At 34.5% G+C, this 23,421-nt stretch overlaps 2 protein-coding genes across 3 annotated transcripts in view; both read left to right on the top strand.

Moving 5' to 3' along the window:
• Positions 1-23,421, top strand: part of RABGAP1L (RAB GTPase activating protein 1 like) — a gene marked incomplete at both ends in the record, with an annotated part of 630,503 nt that overhangs the window by 168,992 nt on the left and 438,090 nt on the right. The gene's annotated exons all lie outside the window — the stretch shown is intronic.
• GPR52 (G protein-coupled receptor 52) lies at positions 8,881-9,966 on the top strand (the record flags this gene model as incomplete). Its single annotated transcript, XM_079698683.1, has 1 exon — positions 8,881-9,966. One exon carries the CDS (start codon positions 8,881-8,883, stop codon positions 9,964-9,966), a length of 1,086 nt encoding a protein of 361 aa, XP_079554809.1.

The raw sequence follows: 23,421 nt of genomic DNA, 5'->3' as shown, positions 1-23,421 counted from the left end.
AAAAATAATGGATTCTCTGAAAGGTTTTGCTTTCTCAGACAGTTGTCTTAGGTCCCAGCTAGCTAAGGCAGTCTCAGAGTATTGTATAACTGGCATTTAATAAGAAGTCTTTTCTCACTCAGTGTCTCACTTGCATCTGGGCTGTTGTGTCTGTGAGTACAAACAGTGAGCCATGAGTCAGGTATAATGATTGAGAGACTGTGAAAGTAGACACGGGCTAAATGTACTTATTCTGTCCAGCAGTATCTGTTCTTTTAGACATTTCAGTAGCCCTTATTCTTGGTGGGACTTTGCTTCTGAGGATTCTGATATTTTTCTTTTTCAACATCAATATTTATGATTTCCTGGCAATGCCTTAAAATGCTCAAGCAATTTAGGTCTCTAATTTGATGGTGTTGCACTGAAATGGGGGCACTTGAAAAAAGCAAATGCAATCATCTTTATCATTCTCTTCAGCTATCACTTACATATGGGTGAAATGCACAGATCTTAAGTGTGAACATTTTGGTGAGTTCAACACATATGCATGCATATAACCCACAGCTATTAAGATAGAAAATCTTTCCATTGTCCCTGAAAGTTTCCTTATACCTCTTGCCAGTAAACACACGCACACACAGACGTACACACAGACACACAGACACACACACACACTCCTGAAACAAGTATGTTCTGATTTCTTTCATTAAAAATTAGTTTTGCCTGTTCCAGAACTTCATTGTATGGACATATCACATTCCCGTTTATCCATTCCCCTGTTGATGGATGTATGGGTTGTTTCTAGGTTTGGGCTATTAAAAATGAAGCTGCTATGTACATTTTTATACAAGTCTTTTACAGATATATGTTTCTGTTTCTATTGGATGGGATTGATGGGTCATAGGGCAGATTTGTTTAATGTTATAAGCAACTCCCAAACTATTTCAAAAATTTCCAAGTTGGGCCATTTTTCATTACCACTAGCAATTTATGAGAGTTTCAGTTGTTCTACATTCTTACCAACATTTAGTGTTTATCAGTGGCTTAATTGTATCCATTCAAATGGGTATATAGTGGTATCTCATTGTGATTTTACTTGGTCTTTTCTTGATGACTATTGATGCTGAGCACTTTTTCGTTTTCTTGAATGACCATCTGTATATCTTCCTTTGTGAAGTGTCTATGTCTGTATTTTTCCATTTTGATTGAGTTATTTGTATTTGTATTAACAAGTTGTAGGAGTCAGTTATGTATTTTGGATACAAGTTCTTTGTAGGATATATGTTTTACTAGTATTTTCTCTCAGTCTTTTGACTTGCTTACTGATTTTCTTAATTACATCTTTTGAAAAGCAGAATTTTAATTTTAAGTATAATTTATTTTTTGTGTTTAGATCTGTGATCATTTCAAATAACTTTTTGTGTATGGTATGAGAAAGGGGTCTAAGTTTATCTTCCTCCAGATATTCAAAATTTTCTAGTACCCTTTACTGAAAAAATTTTCTTTTCACCTTGACTTGTTTTAGAGTCTGTTGAAATTCATTTGTCAATTATGGGTTTATTTTTGGACTCTCTATTCTTTTAAGGCATCTGTTTGCCTGTCCTTATGCCAATCTTGATTATTGTGGCTTTATAGTAAGTCTTGAAATCAGGTTGTACCAGTCCTCCAACTTTTTTCTAATCCTTTCCCAAGATTGTTTTAGCTATCTTAGGTCCTTTGTGTTTATATGTAAATTTTAGAATCAACTTCTTAGTTCTACCAAAAGCCTACCTGGATTTTAATTGGAATAGCAATAAATCTGTAGATCAATTTGAGAAAAACAAATATTCGTAACAATATTGAGTCTTCTAATCCATAAAGATGACGTATCTCTCCATTAGGACCTTTTAATTTTTCTCAATGACATTTTATAGTTTTTAAGATAGAGGTCTTATATGTCTTTTGTTAAATTTATTCATATTTTCTGTGTTTTGAGGCTGTTGTAAATAGTTTATTGTTTAAAAATTTCATTTACTATTGTCTATTGCAAATATATAGAAATGCAGTGATTTTTGTATATTGACCTTGTATTATGACAAAATTTACTCATTAGTTCTAATGGGATTTTGGGTAGATTTTGGGGGGGCATATTTCTTATGTATACAATCATGTCTTCCTTTTCTTGTATTGCTTAACTATTTTTTTATCTTGCTTATATACTGGTTGGGACCTCCAGAACATTGTGCATAGAAGTGGTGCAAGCAGACATCTTTGCCTTGTTTCCAGTTTTAAAGGGAAAGCATTTACTCTTTCACCATTAAATATCATGTTAGCTGTAGGCTTTCCCATATAGTATCTTTGTCAGGCTGAGGAAGTTTTCTTCTGTAGTGCCATTATCTTAACATTTGTTAAATATTTTTAATTGTTAATAACTTGCCTCATAATAAAATGAATTTAACTTACAAACTTGTTTTCTGCTCTTGAGGGGTCACGAAATCAGTGGATTCTAACATGTCCCACTTTAGAGAGTTTATTTTTTCCTTAGCACTTAGACCAAGTTGCTTTAATACTACATTTGATAGTACATTTAAAATACATTGACACTGCATTTTGCAGCATTTGACATTCTTAAAATGATAGGTAAATAATCATTATCTCTTGCTAGATATGATTTTACAAATCAGTAGTCAAATATTCATATTGAATTGGGTTTAGGTAGAGGTATAGATGAATAACATTGTGCTTACTTTGAATATATTAAGAGGTTAATTATTTTCCCCCTGCAATCTGGTCATATATTTTATAACCTTCTTGTGAATCTTGTATTTCATACAAGGGATTGCAAGGAACTTTGCATGTTTGACCTTCACAAAACTGCTTATTAGTATTTTTCTGTCTTTTTATAGACTCGTCAAGCTATTTGATATGCTTTATATTAACCTTATACTAAACACTTATTTGTTCAACTCCTATTCTTTGCCCAACACTGTAGTGTAGGCACTGGAGATATAATGAGGAACAAAACAGATGTTCTTCCCCTCATGGAGCTTGCAATCCAGTCAGGAAGACAAAACTGAACGAAAATATACTATAAACTATGGTATGTGTGGAATCTGGTCTAATCTGGGAATTCAAGGACGCTTCCTCTGAGGAAGTGGTATTTGCACTAAAGCCTGAAGATTGTATCTGAATTAACTAAAAGAAATGTGATGGCATATTAAGCAGCAGGTTCAAATACCCTGAGGCAGTAAGGAGCATAGCAGATATGTGTGGGATGGGGGAAGGGTGGAGTGGAGGGAGGTAGAGCCAGATTAGCTAATCCTAAACAATGTAGAAGAGAAGTTAGATTGAATAGATATATGGAGACCAGATTTTATAGGACCTGTTAGTATTTTATCCTAAGGGCAGTATAAAACCACTGAAGTATTTTAAATGGGAGTGATATCATCTCATTTGCATTTTGGAAAGGTTATTCTGCCTGTTTTGCACATAATGGATTGAAGAGAGGCCACAGACCACTCAGGAAGACCAGATTGGAAGCCACTATAGTGGTTCACACACAAGATGGTGCTAGTTTGTTTAGGGTAGTGGAAGTGGAGAAAAGTTAACAGATGGGAGGAATAGTTGAAGAAATAAATTCTGAATCCATACACCTTTTTGTACCTTTAAAAAACCTTTTACTTTACCCTATATTTGTTTTTTACAATATTGGTTGCTCATTTCTCCTTGATAATCACTGCCTACTGTTTATCCTGTTTACCGTCGGTGGCTAATGATCCTCTCTTGCTTTGCTGTTTAGATCCTATTGAGTAGTTGCTTGAGTTGCTTAGATGTCTAATAATGAAATATTGATACATATAAAAGGACATATAAAACATTTAAGGTATAAATGAAAAATTAAACATCTGTGATGTATCATCTCAAGAAGTTATACAGTTTTAGCTATTAGAAGTAATTCTGAAGTAATTCCAAATAATGGTTCCTCTTAGATATTTCACAGCTAGTGTTCATCAGTTGAAAGGAGAAGGGGGGTGGTTGATAATGGCTAATAAGAATGACAATAATAAAACACCTAATGACCCCTAAAATGAATAGAATTATGAATAGTATAAAAACAAAGATTGCTTTATGTAATGAGCTGTGTAAATATGATATTAATGCTCTTGTTATTGGAGCTTCACATTATAAATTAGTTTCTATTATAATCAGATCACACAAAAGGATGGAAAGGAAGAAAAGTGAGGGGCTAGTAAAAACAGTCAATCTCAGAAAAGAAGAAAATTATCTTGTTTGAACTCCTGAAACTGTTTTTTTGAAGTTGGTAGAAGAAAAGAAGGAAGCTTGGTGGGTCAAAGCTATTGCTTCTTAAACTCTCCCTCTCATATTATCATATACCTTTGGCAGCATATACAACTAGGGATTATTTACAGTATTCTTAGACTCAAATCCCTACCAGTGATTATTTGTTGGAAATAAATGTGTCAAACTAAAGTGATCTAGGGACTTCCCTGGTGGCGCCGTGGTTAAGAATCTGCCTGCCAATGCAGGGGACACGGGTTCGAGCCCTGGTCCAGGAAGATCCCACATGCCGCGGAGCAACTAAGCCTGTGCGCCACAACTACTGAGCCTGCGCTCTAGAGCCCGCGAGCCACAACTATTGAGCCTGCATGCCACAACTACTGAAGCCCGCGTGCCTAGAGCCTGTGCTCCACAACAAGAGAAGCCACCACAATGAGAAGCCTGTGCACCGCAAGGAAGAGTAGCCCCCACTCGCTGCAACTAGAGAAAGCCCGCGTGCAGCAACGAAGACCCAATGTAGCCAAAAAAAAAAAAAAAAAAGTGATCTAGTATTTGAATTTCCCTAAATGATATTTTTTGCCATTTCTCTGATTTAAAAAATATGATTCAAAACTTGAAAAATAATGCACAGTCTATACTTTTAGAAGGATTTTTTTTTGAATTTTGGTGATGAGGTAGCTTTAATTATTAATAGCATTTTATTTTTCAGTGGTTTTATAGTAAAGCTTCGTATTTAACTGTCTACATTCATGAATATTTATCACCTTTAATTTTTATTTTGAATATTTATTATTATTGTGAAAGAGAGTTTTAGTTAAATAGAATCTTGTTTGATTTCCATGCTTTTATGTAACCCTAAAAGTCAAAATGCTTTCCTGTAAAATAGGACTTTCTAGCATTTTTATATTAAATTTAAATATTTACTTTCAAATCTCAATATGGTACTCATTCTAAGATTGTTATTCTAACTTATTTCATACACTTTTCTGGTAATGAGCAATGTGCTTCCATTCTATATTCCACCTAACCCCCTGAAGATTTTAACAGTAATATGATCTTCCTGAAAGGCAGTTCAACATGGGGGAAAGAATAGATCTTCTATTATTTAGAAATCATTTTTTGAAATCCAAAATAATTCTTCTTAGACATTTCCTGACTAGCTGCTCTAGTGGAAAAGAGAGGGAATGAGGGAGGGGTTCATCAAAATGGTGTTAAGAATGACAGTTTTGATCTGTTTCATTCCTAGTTTCATGGCTCTGTAATAGTGGGCAAGTTATACTTACCTTCTCTAGGTACCCACTTTCTTCCTTTGGAAAATAATAATGATGGGTATCTACTTCATAGAGATTTAATATTTTTATTGAGACAAAAATGTAAAGTATATAACATAATGCTTGGCACATAGAATGTGCTCCAAGTGTTGGTTATCCATTTTCATCTCAAATTTCCTGATTCAATTCTGAAATAATGTGTAAGGTAATTCTAAATCACTTTTAAGAAAATTGCTGACCCCATAAGAAATATTTTTAAAATACTGAATGTTTGTCTATAGTAAGTCAAAATAAATGGAAATATTTTTTTTTCTTTTCTTTTTTTTTGCGGTACGCGGGCCTCTCACTGTTGTGGCCTCTCCTGTTGTGGAGCACAGGCTCCGGACGCGCAGGCTCAGTGGCCATGGCTCACGGGCCCAGCCACTCCGCGGCATGTGGGATCTTCCCGGACCAGGGCACGAACCCGTGTCCCCTGCATCAGCAGGCGGACTCTCCACCACTGTGCCACCAGGGAAGCCCCAAATGGAAATATTTTTAACCTCCATTATATAAATGAGCTTAATTACTTTCTTCTGACTTGGGTATGAGTAGCTCAAGCACTGTATGACAAAGTTCTTTGACTCTTTGACTCTTTTTCTATTAGGATAAAAAGTGGACTAAGCAGTCATTCTATTTATTTCTAATGTCTTCTCTTCTGAGGTCATATTTGACCTTAAATATTCCAGCAAGTAGATTTTAGTATAGAGGTATTAGTTCCAATGCTTTGTTTGTACAGTTAAATACATCAGATTCAGCAATTTAGTGTGGGTGTGGCAGGGATTGGAGAGATTATGAAATAACTTCTATTAATCAAAATATAATATATTTTAAAGAGTAAAAATAGTAGCTCTATCACTTGAGTTCATGAAGACTTAGACGATTTTTAATAATTAATAGGTTTTTTCTGCCAATGAGCATTAGATTACTGCTGACTTTTTAGTGTCATAGTACCTTGTGGTAGTTTCTCTACAGGGTTTAAAGGTGTATCTCAGGGTTTTTTTTTTTTTTTTTTTTTTCTGTCCTGCTCATAGGAAATAATCTTTACACATGCTATAAGGAAAATACCTCTAGAAATTCATACGTGTCATTAATATGTTATAAGGATTGGTCAGTTCCATTGTGTTCTTTTGTCAATCTTGATCGGAGCTTGCCGAGTAAGTCTATAAGCCTGCATGTGCCTGGCAACTGTTACCTAGTGACAGTTTCAGCTGCAGTAGCCATTGGCTGTGCTGTTGATTGGGGCAGGAGGACCGAGTCACCTTTCTGATGGTGAGTTCTTCTGCATCAGCTCAGGATGAGGAGGAGGAGCAGGGCTTCGGCTCAGGTGGAGGCAGTGATACTGAGAGACTGTGAAGAATACACCGACAGCATCTCGGTAACTGCATCACAGTAACTCGGACTTCTGAATCAAGCAGCCCAGCCTAGCAGCTGATAAGAGTGAATGTAGGTGAGAAGCATTGTTTTATTCCTGTAACAAGAACTATTTTGTGATAAGTGAAACTAGGAATGTGCAAGGAGGAATATCCTGTGGCTATTATTATAAAAGAAGAAGGACTTCCCTGAATGACTTGGTGGTGCACAAGAAAATAACTTTAAGAAGAATGCTTTCTGTTAAGCTCCTGCATTGTTCCTGAAGGAAATGTTTCTATTTCTAATGCATGTTCTTTCTACAAAAGGTATGACAGCAAAGACTGACAAGAGACTCTCTGAAATGCCTGTACTTTAAAAAAGACTTTTGACAAATGTTAACCTCATATCAGAATGACCTTGGAAGCATTTTGGATGGATTCTATCCTGCCAGTCTTTCAGCATTTCAAACTCTAGGATTTAAACTCATCTTGATGCTTTAGAAGTATTTTAAAACAAGAACATCTTATAACCTATCCAATGGCCCCTGTATTAATTGAGCACTTGCTCAAAATAGAATACAAAACTAGAAGAGGCATTTTCTTAACATATGGCTGCTATATAACTGCAAATATAACAAACAAGGTAATTTTCCACTTTGAAAAGGTTTAGTTGAAGTAATGATTTAATGTGTTAATCATTTAATGAAAACAGAAAAGATATAGCAATATAGATTAGAAAGCCTACTAGAAATACCTAAGTAATAAATAATGGCAGCATTTCTAGTCAGAAGCTCAGAGCATATAGGAAAGTTTCTATTGTCTAAATTTCATATATATTTACATATATTTGTGAGATATAGGTGTGGTTGCAAAGGTGAGAAATAACTTTGAGCTGTATATTTTATGATCATGCTCCATTATAAGGAAGGTGGTGTATCAGATAATGAAGGTTGTTTTCAGTTATTGATGCTGAAATTAATAGCAAAAATGATTTTATTTTCCTTTTGAAAAGGAAGGAGTATAAATTACGATGCTGGTGGTAGCACCAGTAACTGTAATGGACTAAAACTCTTTTCATCTGAATGCTTAAAAAAATGCATGCAGAATTAAAACTTCAAAAGTTTTTCATATTTTGTCAGTGTTGACCCATTGTGTATTATCTTCTCTACTGGAAGTATGCTTTTTTTCTCTTATGAGAGTTACAAGGCAATCTGGAGTCCATTACCGCTGTTCTGCTCCTTTGTGCCCCAGTAGAGACGAGTCTTTTAGAATTAATCTTGTTGGAGAAGGGGGTTCTTAGCTTTTGAGAGAAAAGAGAGAGAAATGGATCATAAAGTTGACCCACCAGCATCAAATCTTGAACTGAGCCAAAGACACACTTTGCCACAATGAACTTTTTCTTAGCTTTCCAACCAAATCTGAGATCTTAATTATTTAAATTCTAAAATATGAATCCATTTCTCCTGACAGATGAAACAGAAAGCCTGAGCCTGTTTAAGGTTTTTTTCTCACTCTTTCGAGTTGATCCCTAAGAAACTACCTTTCTGAGGAGAACAAACGGCCCACAAGAGCTTTTCTTCCTTTGGCAATTGCTTTTTTTTTTTTACAGATTTAATTTTTCATAGTGCAAGATATTATTACAAAGTCCGTTTTCTCTAGAAGTGCCTTTTTGTGTCTGCAAAAAGTTGTTTGAAAGCACCGGAGGGAAGCTAATCGGTGACCTTTTTTTCACCTCCTTTCTAGCTTATACCCCTTCCTCCCCCCTCCCAAAGCTGAGGTGTGTTACTGCTGCACTGAGGCTGATGAAGAGACTTGAGTACTCCCTGGGATGCTCAGCTGTGACAGAAGCGCTGCCACTGTCTACTGAAGCTGATTCTGAGACACTCATGGGCAGAGTTTAGCAGATGCTAGGCAGGGCACCTGCTTGCTGTAGCCAGAGCTGCAGGTTCTTTTAATTCCAAGCCATGAATGAATCCAGGTGGACTGAATGGAGGATCCTGAACATGAGCAGTGGCATTTTGAATGTGTCCGAACGTCACTCTTGCCCACTTGGATTTGGCCACTACAGTGCGGTGGATGTCTGCATCTTCGAGACAGTTGTTATTGTCTTGCTGACATTTCTAATCATTGCTGGGAATTTAACGGTCATCTTTGTCTTTCACTGTGCTCCACTCTTACACCATTATACGACCAGCTATTTCATTCAGACAATGGCATATGCTGATCTTTTCGTTGGAGTTAGCTGCTTGGTTCCTACTCTCTCACTTCTCCACTACTCCACAGGTATCCACGAGTCACTGACTTGCCAGGTTTTTGGATATATCATCTCAGTTCTAAAAAGTGTTTCTATGGCATGTCTTGCTTGCATAAGTGTGGATCGCTATCTTGCAATTACCAAGCCTCTTTCCTACAATCAACTGGTCACCCCTTGTCGCCTGAGAATTTGCATTGTTTTAATCTGGATCTACTCTTGCCTAATTTTCTTGCCTTCCTTTTTTGGCTGGGGGAAACCCGGTTACCACGGTGACATTTTTGAATGGTGTGCCACCTCTTGGCTCACCAGTGTCTATTTTACTGGCTTTATTGTTTGTTTACTTTATGCTCCTGCTGCCTTTGTTGTCTGCTTCACTTACTTCCACATTTTCACAATTTGCCGGCAGCACACCAAAGAGATAAATGACCGGAGGGCCCGATTCCCTAGCCATGAAGTCGCTGCCTCTGGAGAGACTGGGCATAGCCCTGACCGTCGCTACGCCATGGTTTTGTTTCGGATAACCAGTGTGTTTTACATGCTCTGGCTCCCGTATATCATATACTTTCTTCTAGAAAGCTCCCGGGTCTTGGACAATCCAACACTGTCCTTCCTAACAACCTGGCTTGCTATAAGTAATAGTTTTTGTAACTGTGTAATATACAGCCTCTCCAACAGTGTTTTCCGGCTAGGCCTCCGAAGACTGTCCGAGACAATGTGCACGTCTTGTATGTGTGTGAAGGATCAGGAAGCACGAGACCCCCAACCTAGGAAACGGGCTAATTCCTGCTCTATTTGAAGAAAACCACACAGTAAATCAAATGTAATCTGACAGTAGTTTGGAATTGTATTCTTGCTTCATCTGGAAATTTGCCACTAGAGAAATATTTACTTGAATAGTTGACTATGAGAGGAAGGGACTAAAGGGTTTTTTTTCATGGAAAAAAAAAACCTGAAGAAAAGGATGTATAGAGGGTAATCTCGTGAGATAATTGTAGTGTGTGAGTATGAATGTGCAGTAGTAGGCAAAATCAAGCACTGAGGATGGAAAAGTACCTCAGATCTTCCACAGAGCATGAGCAAAGCCCCTGGCGTCTGTCTCTCTCTCTGACTGGACTCTCTCTGTCTCTGTCTCTCTCACTCTCTTAGTGTTTGTGGAAATTACTTACATAAATTGCCCTTTACAAAAAAATGCTACATATTATATATGTGGTAAAGTATAATTTTTTGCATCAAAGTGTACTTGTTTAAGCTCACTTATCTACAATCCCTAAACGGTCTCTCCATGGAGGATGCATAGTAAGCATTGTATTTTATTACCTGCCACACAACCATTTTGCTTGTGTTTTTATAATATCCGTAGCACAAAATTTCTGCTATGAACAAAAAGAAACAGTATTTTTGTTTCTTCTAGGTAAAATTATGCTCCCTCCTCCTTCCTAACAGCCTATTTTTTTTTCTCCATTTTTCTTGATCTGCATCCTTTGGTACCTTAATCCAGAAGTGTCTTAGCTAATGAAAGAATCTACTATATAAAAGTCATAATGTTGAATGATTTATTCCTTCCAAAATAGCATTCTATAGGTTGTTTGAGATATTGTGTTAAGTATTTTTAATGGCTTTGGGAAACATTTTTATTTGTTTTCTTTTGAATTATTTCATGTGCCCAAAGTGGTGTCTTTTTGTTTTTTGCGGGGGCTATAGTTAAGCTTTGTTTTTCTTTAAGATAATTCACAGATAATTCTAATGCAGATGCAGAGTACTCACTCAGAAGTGAGGTATTGCTCTTAAAGCTACTTGTATCCTTTTTTTTTTTAAAGAGTAAAATATTAACCTTTTTGTGTTAGATTTACAAAGCTTATTGTTGTGTCTGCTAATTATTTGTGTGATAATGCATTTGCACATACTATATTTTTTACAACAAAGAAAATGTAAATTACATTATGTGATCTGTGCCTAATGTCTTCTTAGCACACTATATAGATCAGTGTTGCTTAAGTCATCAACACTGGACAAAAATATACAAAAACTTCTTTTAAGAGAAAAATACTTTTGTGTAGTTGTTATTTAGATATTTCTATTAGACCAAGCTGCATTCTTAGTGATGCTGAGAATAAAATATACTTAATTATCAAATACAGGTAAGAACTGTCAGTATTTTCTTTTGTAATGATCTGTTTTCATATTCAGAGATCAAATTAACTTATTTTTTAGTGTGCTACATGGAATTGTGTAGTAAATTATCAGGGGTTTAGATGTAGCAAAACACCATTTGGGAGATTAGTAGTGAAGCAGGTGTAAGTGCTAAAACATCTAAATCTTACTTTTTTTACCATAAGTTTCCTGCCTGACAGATATTTTAAAATTTATATCAAACTACTGAGTATTTTTCTTCTCAGCATTTTTTATTTCTTTATTTTATGAAATGCATTTAGTGAAATGTGCCTATGACTCTTCAAATTGGAAGCCAACCATGTTTGCACACTGGTGGTTTGACTTCAGAGGTCTTTTAGTAAAAGAAAAGTCATCATTTTATTGAGGTTGTTCTGAACCCATGTATATTTTTAAACATGTAAGGAAGGTTTAAAATAAAGAATAAAACAGTATTCTACATATTCAAAATCAGACTTTGCTTCAGTTTAATAAAACACTTAGAATAAGAGTTTACTGTTGGGGAATCAAAATTTGTTTCACATTTTTGTGGTTTGGGTTGTTTACATTAATTCTCATCCCATTTGCCATTGACATCTTGGATAAGTTGAAATGTGCCTTTTGAGTTCAGACCCGTTTAAGGAAAACAAACGTCAAGGAAACATAATGCTGCTGACTTTTCAGGTGGCATAAATAGAACTTTCAACATTATATGTATTATTTGAGAATCAGATTTTGATCCTTTAGTTTGGTGTGTAAGTATAATTAGAAAAGACTCCATAGATCCTCTGTGCAGAAAACCTGAGGCTGTGTTTATTGCATTTTCCTCTTCTGGCTTTTCCTCATGGTAGTTAATAACAATAATTATATGCCAGGCACTGTGTGAAGTTTTACATATATGAAAACATTTAATCCTCACTACAGCCCATGGAGATAGGTACTGTTTTTATCCCCATCCTAAAGATGAGGAAACCAAAGAAAAGTGATTTATCCAAGGTCAGTCACTCAATTAATCAGTGGTAGAGGTTCATTCACACTCAATTAACCATTATGCTATGCTGTCTTTTCCCCCCAAAGCCTCCAGACCTTTGTACCTCTGTCTATACCTTTCCCTGACAGAACTTGTTTGAGTTTTCTTTTTTTCTCACTTAAATCTTTTGCTTCAGGTCTTTCCTTGTGATATCTTTTTCCTTGATCTTAAAAATCTCTTTTATTAAAGTAGCAATCTGGTAAGCCCACACTTACCAGTTTAGTCTTCAATCAAACTGAAACCCTGGGGCATGACATTCCCTTGACATTACTTTTGTTCATTTTTGTTAAGTTTTCATTGAATATCTTTTTCAAGTCTCTATAAATTTCTTATTGAAAAAAAATGTTTTTTGAAGGGTAAGAGTGGAGAAGGAAATCTGTGTTTTAGGCTGAAAGGAGAGCCTCTAGAAGGCAAGTTCTCGGTTTAGATTCTTCATTTATTTTAATGTTTCATGTGCAACTCTAGGGCAAGCCACTTAACTTGCTTTTGACATATTTTAATATGTGTTTAGATAATAATACTTATTTTGAAATTATTCTGTCTTTTAGATGAATATGTTTTAAAAATAGAAAGCATAACCATTATTCTTATTATATTGTATTCTATGGTAATTATCCAATTTGGTTATAAACGACAACCAAACAATAATGATGTAGTCTATTACTAAAGGTTCTATTATCTGTGGCGTTGTTTCTAAAGTTATATAGTGTTGGAAGGCTTTATAAGCTACTAGTTTGTGAAACCTGCACTGAAACCCTGGCCCTCATAAGCTGTTTAGCCCTAGGAAAAATACTGAATGTTCCACGTCTCCAGTTTTCTCATCAGGAAGATCCAGAGACTTGTACCTTCCTACTAGGCTGGATTTGAGGACTAAATGAGATAAAGTAATCTCTGTGTTCAGCATGGCTCCTGACACATAGAAGGTATTTGGAATGTGATAGCTCCTGTTTTATCATCTTTGTGGATGCCAGATTTATTGCCATCACAACTTAAAGATCACTAATTGCAATTTAAGAAAATTGTGTTTTATAACAATTAGAGTTTTCTAAAACAGCGTTTTTCCCCAAATCTGTCTAAACTCAGATTTTGGCCTAAACTCAGATATTTTTAAATGTAGAAAACTTCCATAATCTCTGAAAGCTCATTTTCCAGGAATAGTTATTCATGAAGACATCATTTGAGATTAAAGACATCCAGCAAGCAGACGATGGGATGAGACAGGAATGATTCTGAGATTAACCTACCTCCTTACTTTATTGTATTAAATATGCTTAAATATTTTTCTTTCATCAGGTTGGCAATAGAAGGAAAGCATTGTTCAGGAATATCTTGCCATTTGTCTTCACATTTTAGTTTTCCTCATTTACTAAAATGGAATTTAAGGTATTTTGTCATGTACATGTTACCTCGAAGAAACAAAGATTAATAAATAGATTCGCTCTACATGTATCTTCTATAATGAAGATTAGAAATGATGTTGCTGCCTTAAATTAAATGACTTTCCTCTGTCTCTCCCTACCCTGGAAGCTAATCATTAGATGTGAAAAAGTTATAAATATGCGATAAACAAAGAAGATTAAGATGTGGGGAATTTGCTTGTATAACATGCTGAGCGTAGCATCATTTGTGTCCAGGTAGGACCATCACAATGCACAGGAGATTATGTTACTGAGTTGATGCTCTATTCTGATGTATAGGTTCCAAAAGTTACTCTTTTCCCTGAGTAAAACTTTAAGATTAGAAGGATATGTAGAAAGTTGCATAATCATCAACCAAATATATAGACACTGAGGAAAACAAAATGACTTGAAAAGAAAAAAATATAAATCCCCTTTTCAGTGTTTCTTATGTATGAAAGTTTTATCCAGGGCTAGTTTTGCTCTATAATTTAAAATATTTTAACTTTATTTAATAGTGTAAATTATTGTCTTTTAAAATATTAAAAGTGATGTGGTTAGGTTTTTCTTCTTTATTAATCTGTTTAAAAGTTTTTTACAGTGAGCGTTTACTTACGTTATAATGGGAAAATTGTTTTGTTAAAAAGAATGCTGACTGTTTAAAAAATATTTTGATGTTTCACAAAAGTTTTGTTGATTCTACAAGGAACATTATCCAATTTTGTCTCAATACTATATTCTTTTGAAGACAGTTTATGTAGTTTCTGACTTGTGTAACATTTGTTATTTCACGTAAAATTTTTAGAGAAGTTTGATGCCCTTCTGCCTATGATATTAGATGTCCTTGACGTAATTTTGCTTCAGCACAATCAGTTTGAAGTGTTATTTGCTGACTCTGAAAGGGATCTCAATCACCTACCACTTTTCTACTGCACCATTTTTTTAATGCACCCTTGATGGCACCTTTTAGCATTTTTCACATCTTTAAATAACAGAAGGATGACCTTGCATTAGGGAAATAGGGTCCCGCTGGTGTGTTAACTGCATTTCACAGATAGGCAAGATTCTGCTTTCAGTCCCCCGTCCCCAAAGATCATATCTATAACTTTTTAATGGTAACTTTTATTCTATTTTTATATATGATTCCCTATGAAGGTGAAGAAAATCAGAGTAATAAATTCAGCAGGAGTCTGTTATGTCTGATAGCAGAAAGGCATATGTGATATCAGTATCTTCACTATAGTAAATGGGACCACCAGATTAGTTTTGGAGATTGTAAATTTTTAAAATATGTTGGTGATAAATATCAAGAAACATAGTGCATAATGGTAGAATTTATTGAATGGAAATATTTGCTTAAATTCTAAAATTTCCCCAAATGCTCCTTTATGCAAGAGAAATCACATTTATCTTTGACTTTAGAAATTTGACTCCAATTTTACTGTTTTCTACTTAATTTTATGTTTTCTTAGTGGGTTACATTTTTATAATCAAAGGAAAAGTGGGGAGGAGGAAAAGATCACCTTCCTCATTCTTGAGTAAATATCACACTTTCATCATCAGCTCCTCCTCCAGTTTGGGCAGGGGAGTTTTCTTGTCCCTACACAGTCAAGCTGGGACTGTCAAGGCACTATGGAAAAATTATTTCAGGTCTCAAGTACAATGAGGGTCTTTCACTTTGAAATGTCACCTTTCCATAAATTATTGTTTATTATGTGTGCAGAGAGCATGTCTTAAGGGTCATTAACTTACTGAGTTCACTGAAAAGTGCCCAGATATACTTTATAAATTCAAAGTGGTGGCATTATTTTAGGTGGATGGCCCACACACAACAAATCAAGTACAAAGTTATATAGCCTGTTCTTTAAAATTCAAAATGTATCTTTGAATGCAGTGCAGACTGTAGCAAGAAATGACCAGTGCATTGTCTGAGGTTATGCCTGACACAAGCAAGTGTTCGTGTATTTACTCTGTGTAAAATACAGTTTTAAAACATTTACTTATGTTTCTAATAGAGTTTGAAGTTTAAAATAGGTATTAGATTGTACATTTTATAATAATAAATAGCCTCTTCACAGTTATTATTCTATTTACTCTTCCAGGAGTTTTATAATTAAAAATAGTAAATTGGTAAAATTGATATTATAAATGATAGATTTTGCTAAGGTTAAAATATAATTTGTGAAGAAGCAGGTTAAAAAAATCCTGAAAGGGCTTCCCTGGTGGCGCAGTGGTTGGGAGTCCTTCTGCCGATGCAGGGGACATGGGTTCGTGCCCCGGTCCGGGAGGATCCCGCATGCCACGGAGCGGCTGGGCCCGTGGGCCATGGCCGCTGAGCCTGCGCGTCCGGAGCCTGTGCTCCGCAACGGGAGAGGCCACAACAGTGAGAGGCCCGCGTACCGCAAAAAAAAAAAAATCCTGAAAATCCTTGTTTCAATATTTTAACAAGTTAAATTATATTTGTATTTTTCTTAAATTTATTATTTTGGCAAGGAAAAGATGGTTCAAAATTCTGTCTTTAGAATTGCTTTAAGTTACCAATTTCAAAATAAAGCATAGTTTCTTATTTGCAAGAAAACAACTTCTGTATAATGTATATCTAGGTTTTTGTGAAATGTTTTTGCCATAAGTTAGATTTTAAAATGTAATAAAAATTACAAATAAATATGCATTTAACTTTTTGCTCTCTTCAAACAGAATTTGAGGAAAAACTTGACACCCCCAAAAATTAGATTTATCACACTTCTGCTTCTATTGCCCCAACACAGTTTTTTCTTAAACACTTATTACATGTCCAAGGTCTTAAAACTTTACTGGATTTTTAGGTGTATTTACTTGGAGATAAACATGGAAAAGTACATTTTAAAGATTCCTATTTAGAGTGTTTTATTATTAAATGGGTCTTGTAATGGCTTCTGTTATTTCAGTCATCAGCTTCACTTACAGCCCTACTTTCTCAGTTTCTAAATATGATTTAACACTTATCATTGAACAAACTATTAAAATTTATTAGAGGACTATACCTTGATTGACTTTTATAGATTTTGAAGTCCAGGACATCCTGTGGTAGCATTTATTTGTGGGACAAGATAAAGGTGTGTGCACGTAGGTATGTGTGTATTTGTTATAATGATTTTACCAATGTTACAAACTTAGTAAAAAATCCCTGCATGCTCAATTTGCAGTCATTGTAGAGTGTTTAATTACTTTGCCATAGTTAAAGGTACACATCTTTTTTTTTTTAATAGAAAACTTATTAGAATTTGAAGTAACATTCCTTGGTGAGATTACCCATAATGTCTTAGTTTTGGAATGTTAATATGAGATATATTCAAATGATTCCGTATGCAGTGAGGAAAATGGAGACAAGTACCTGCCTCTCCTATCAAGTGTGTTAAGAAATTATTAGAAAACGCTGCACGTTAAAATTTGAAAAAGCTTAAAATGCTTTTGAACATGTAAAATGCCCTCGTCATTATGAATTAGATGTATTCTAAAAGCTTCTGTGAGTACACCCTATCTAATTTCACATATAGAAATCTGAGATAAGATTTTTAAGTGACCCTCACAAGATCACATAACCAGATAGAGATACTACTGACCATATGTCTTGTGCAGCAATAGTTTTGCCTGTGATAAAGTTCTTGAATAATGTATTTATGGATGGCTGGTGGTTGCGTGACCTGACCCTTCTTCCTTGAGTAGCAAATGAAGACTTAGTTGATACAGGAAAATTCCATATAAAATTTTATCTTTTAATTTTTAAAGTGGGAAAGATTACCTTAAGGTTGACTATATGTTGAAGGTGGGATTTTGAGGTCATGGAAATTTTTAATAAGATGTATTCTCAGCACTGCTAATTGTGTTGATATTTCTTAAAGCAATTTCTTATCCATAGAGGGTAATGAAAATTTCTCTCTCTTTTTAAAAGCGTAACAGTTTGAAAACATATGCTGAATTTATTGAGAGCTATATAGACTGAATTCAACTGTATTAGTTATGTATTTAAAAACTATAACCTTGATGAAGAATTGTCAAAAACACACTACTATATTCATATAACTGCTTTTGAAAAGTAAACATGTCATAGCTGTGCACTTTGTGTTCTGAACATTCTTTGTAATGGATTTGCAATGTTGAAGTCATAATAGGATGGGTTTTTCTGAAGCATTATCATGGAAAAGGTTTTGACATTTCTGGCTACAGTACTTTATAAAGTCCTATATATGTTTGTGTATAGTCTAAAAAATAGTACTCAGGGAATCAGAGAGAACAGTCTGAATTAGTGATGTTTTACCTAAAACCCTATTAATATATAATTCAGTTTTCTTTCAATGAAATAATATGTTTATAGAAAAATTAAAGGAACTCAAATTAGGCTAACACAGGATTGTCTTCTAAATGTCCTAAGATGAAACCTTTCCTTAGTTTCAAAAGTACATGCATCAGTTGAATATAACTGCATTCACTGAGTTATTTGAAGTTTGTTGCCTTAAACATTTAAGATTTTTGTGAGAATTTATGACTATTTAATTTATGGTACTCATTAAAAGGGTTTGCAAGATGAGTCATTGCAAAATTCAAATTATTGCAGTCTGAATTAACCAGATATGTTTGCATTCCATATCAACAACTTAGGGCAATAAATATTTATTGATTGTGTTTTATGTGACATGAATTGTGGTTCTACAGATACTCCTGGATGCTTTTAAGTCCAAAGAATAATTTATTGAATTGTGGGAAGCAAACAAAGGGGCAGATTATCTAATTTCTAGGATTTGAGGGAGAGATTTTAGGAACAATGAAATAGATTGAAGAATTAGAGGGATTGATTTATTTTAAAAGATGAATTGACATAAATATTTAGCCATGTATTTAGATGCTTTAGTCTCAGAGGATACCTTGGGATACTTGAGAAGTTATTAAAATGAAAGGAAAGGAAATGTTCAGTGTTTAACATAGTATCGTTGAGAGAAATACACAATAACTTTGGGATGCAGTATATTTAAAATAAAATATTCTTTTATATGGATTAAATCTAATTGGAGTAAAATCGTTAGGTATAAGCGTTAAGATTAGGACAAGAATATTAACATGGGTAGAAGTAGCTACAGGGACTGTACATGGGGACAACACATTCTACCAACTCAGGTATCATCCTAGACCACTACTACTAGTTTTTCCCTAATAGTTGTCATCTGATTGTCGATGAATCTTACTTTATGAAGGCTTTTTTAGTGACAGGCAGGTTTTAATTTGTCTGCTACTAAGCTAATCATATGATGTATACCTGATTTTTTTTGATTAATAGAATCATTTATGCATTTGTTCCTTAAGTATTTATCAGGTTTTTCCTGTGTAAAAACTATACAGGGACTATACTAAATTCTATGCATGATAGTGAGATTTATAAGTAAAACAGATTTTCAGTTCTCTAAGAGCATATAGACTAATAGGGGATAGATGGACCACATATAGGTAACTATAGTATAAGATAGGAGTTGACAAAGTCTACTGCTTACTATTGTAAATAAACTTTTATAGAAACATAGTTGCACCCATTCATTTATAAATCAACCTCTGGCTGACTCCATATTTCATACTGCAATGGCAGAGTTAAGTAGTTGTGACGGAGATTTTATTGTCCTACAAAACCTAAAATATTTACTATTTGGCCCTTTCAGAAAAACATTTACTGACCCCTGATATAAGACATTATATATACCTTGTACATGGTACTCACAGTAATAGAACGTTGTGCTTTTATCATTGCTAAGGATCTCATAAGGAGGAGTGATTGTTAATTTCAAACTGATTCACCCAAATATCAGGAAAATTTCCAGCATATGGGTAAAACCATAGATATTGAGGTTTGTCAACTGATTACCTCACTCTAAATGAAACAAAGAACTATTCTTTCTAATTAATTAATTCTTACCTTTTACAGTTAATCTACATATTTATTATATTTACACCTTTTCCTATTTGGCTAAAATTCTTTGCATATGAAACTTACTTCCTAGTCTCTTTATTCAACTGCTAATGTATATAATCATACATTATTTTACCTTTAAATGTGGAGTCAATAATACTTAATATTGAATGTAGTTTTCAAACATCAAAAGCATTTGTTAAACTTTCCTTCAATAAGTGATAAACTTATAGTCTGAAAAAATTGATTAACTTATAAATAAGCAGGCCTCTTTTGTAGTGCTCTAATAGGCAGTGAAACAGAAGATCTAGCTATGTAAGAGCCACACTTGTATGCAACTCTAAAATGTATATGACTTAAGAGAGTTTATAGGGATTCCCTGGCAATCCAGTGGTTAGGACTTGGCGCTTTCACTGCCCTGGCCGGGGTTCAATCCCTGGTTGGGGAACTAAGATCCCACAAGTGCTGCGTGGCCAAAATATTAAAAAAATTTAAGAAAGAGTTTATAATTCTGCATTTATATATAACATTATTAGTAGGCTCTTGGTAATATATGTTAGAAAATTAATGGATATAGTTGCACTCATGGCTCAGAGTGCCTACATCAAAAAGAATTTTATGGTTTTTGACATTGTCAGATGTCAAAAGGTGTTTTAAACTAACCTGTCACAGCGTTTTGGTTTTCCTCAAGTTTAGTCAAATGGGTGAGAAAATGAATAAATGATCTTGAAACTTTTATTGAAGACACACTTCATTTGGTTCATTAGAATAAAAGCAAACAGTTATATATGCTTTCCATGCACTAGGTACTTTTCCATATCAGAGGTAGGAGAGCCATCATTTGAACCCATATAGTCTGGCTGAACACCATAATAATTTATTTATTGTATATTTTTCTCTAAATGAATGAAAGGAAAATTTCATGTAAAGCTGGATGTTAAAAAATAGTAAATTGTCAGGTTTCCATTAGTTGATTTTAAATGAAAGATCTCAAAGGATTATTAGGATTATTGTTGCCTTTTTTGGAACAGTCAGTGGACTGGAAGACTGTAAGGGAAGACCTCAAGGATTCTTATAGAGATAATTTGAGTGTTAAGATATTTTCTCTGCTTCTTTATATATCCACCAACTTGCCCTTCCATAATTAGCACTTTTTAATTTCACACAACTCTATAAAAGGACAAGTTATAGCTAACTGCTGAAAACTTATCTCAAAATCCTGCCTTTTCTAATTGTCATCCCTTCTACATAGCTAATTTCCATTTTTCATCCTCAATCAAGATTCATTTTAGTTGTTTTTAATTTTTAAAGAAATATTACTCCTTAAGAAAATACAGGGAATATTTAAAAGGATAAAAAAAGAGACTAAATCGCCCATAATTCCATTACCCATATATACTTAGATATAGCAACTCTTCATTTTTTTTTTTTTCCCTTCCATTTTTCCACCGTGGACCAGGACTTCTATGTAAAGGATTTTTTAATGTATTTATTTATATCTTAAGGAGTTTTCTATTTTACTGAATACTTTTTATGAACATCTTTATAAATAAAACTTTGTCCCTATTTAGTATTATTTTCTTTGAATTTTTAAGAAAGAGAAATACTGAGTCAAACTTATGAAAATATTTTAAGATTATTTATGCATGTTGCCAAATTACTTTCCAAAAGAAGTGAGCCGGTTTATCTTCATACCAGTAACTATCAACCTACCTTGCTTCACCACAGACTTGCCAGCAGCAATTCTAATTAACAAGTAAATTAAGGGAATTGATTTTCATTTTATCCCCTCTGATCCCCTACAGAGGTTGCTTTGTTTAATATGGTTTTTGTGGTATTTTTCTTCCTTGCACTAAAAAAACCAAAAACCAACCAAACAAACAAACCTAAAACTGAGATGGGCCGGCTGAGCCTCATTTAAACCAATGTACTCAAATTCTTTATTTCAAGAGAGAGGAGATATGGGGATATATGTATATGTATAGCTGATTCACTTTGTTATAAAGCAGAAACTAACACACCATTGTAAAGCAATTATACCCCAATAAAGATGTTAAAAAAAATAGACTAAAGAAACATTAAAAAAAAAAAAACCTTTGAGCTCAGGTCATCTTCTCACTTTTATTAGCTCACCATTTACTCTGTGTTGCTGCCTTGTTAAGACCAGGTGTTATTTTAAGAATGTTGAATTCTGACAATGCTGTTGTCCCGTTATTGGTACTGTCTTCAGCATTGCCTATTCATTGCATGTGGTGTGTGCCACACAGCTGCCTATATTGGAGTTTGAGAAAGACCTAGAACATTTTCCCCCTTGTATTCTTCTGCCTCTGTGAGGGAGGATCTTTTCCTAAGCAGAGACTTTTGAGGCCTGTGTCTTTGGGGTGTATGTGGACATCAAGACTTCAGCTCTTAAGGGCTGAGAACCCCAGGCCTGGTTTTGATACTTGGGATTTTTCTAACCCATAGAACCATGGGTATAGTTCCCACAGTGGTGACTGGAGCTGTGGTAAGCCAGTGAGTGGCTTTACCACTTTGGAGCTGGCACACTTGCTGTGGATGTCTGCGGAGCAGGGGATGCTTGTAAGTCTGCACCTTTTCTCCCTGTTCTGTCTTTTACATTGCCCTGGTTCCTCAGAGTACTTTGTATATAGGCTACTCAGTTCTTTGTTGAACTGAGTATAAAGTGCTCTCTATTATAGTTAAGTCATTTATTTGTTGAGTTCAATTCAATTTAATTGTTTGGCTTAACTGTATTTTGAGGTCTTTCTCCTTTTCCCCCCCACTCAGTTGAGCGTTGGTTTGACTGAAAATTACATCAAAATCCTTTCCCCCTGCCTTTCTAGTAGAGTATATATGAGGGAGCAATGGAAAAGAGTACATTAGAAGAGATGAAAGATTATTTAATACAGGTATCATTTAATATAGCTACCTACTCTAATTGAATTCTTCCGTCCAAAATCCACATTCAGTGGACTTGGTAGGCTTTGAATACGTGTTTTAAATGTAGGTGAATGCACTTTGGGGTAACTTTGGATTTGGAATAATTTTTATATTCAGCTGAAATGAATGTCTTTCTGATTTCTTTTCACTGTGATTATACAGAAAAAATTAACATTTCTATTTTACCCAAGAACCTTCTGTATACATTAGTAGAATCATTGTTCCTATCTCTAGTCTTCTCTTAGTCTTGAGCCATTCCTTGTAAAATATGGTTTTGGAGCTCATCACCAGCTTTTTCATGAATTTGCTCTAATATATTCTTCTTTAAATGGATGAATATAATGCTCTGTATGTGATATGACCAGTAACAGAGGATAATGGAGTTATTATTTCCCCTTGGTTTATATACCATACTGCTTTTTTCAGCACAGAAGTAAATTAGATATCTTTGATAGTTATGTTTTACCATTTAACATACTGAGTTTATTTTCAATAATACCCTAGGTCTTTTTCATACCTACTTAATTACATGGACCTTCTCCCTACATGTACAGTAGTTCATGTTTTTTTAAACACAATTTTAGACTATCTCTCTTAAATTTCATCATGTTAGACTTGGCTCAGTTGTTCCAGCCTTTTTGAAACTTCATCGTATCTTCTAATACATTCATTAAACTTTTGCCATCTGCATATGTGATAAACATCTTTAATGTGTAAATCCAAGTAATTGATGTTGTCCCAAACTATCTTTGTCATTGGTCCCCAAGACCATTCTCAGATTTGGTGTTTTGTTGGAAGGACTCA

This window comes from Hyperoodon ampullatus (genome assembly GCF_949752795.1).
Source record: "Hyperoodon ampullatus genome assembly, chromosome: 2".
NCBI classification, from domain to species: Eukaryota; Metazoa; Chordata; class Mammalia; order Artiodactyla; family Ziphiidae; genus Hyperoodon; species Hyperoodon ampullatus.
This window is presented reverse-complemented; position numbering and strand designations above follow the sequence as displayed.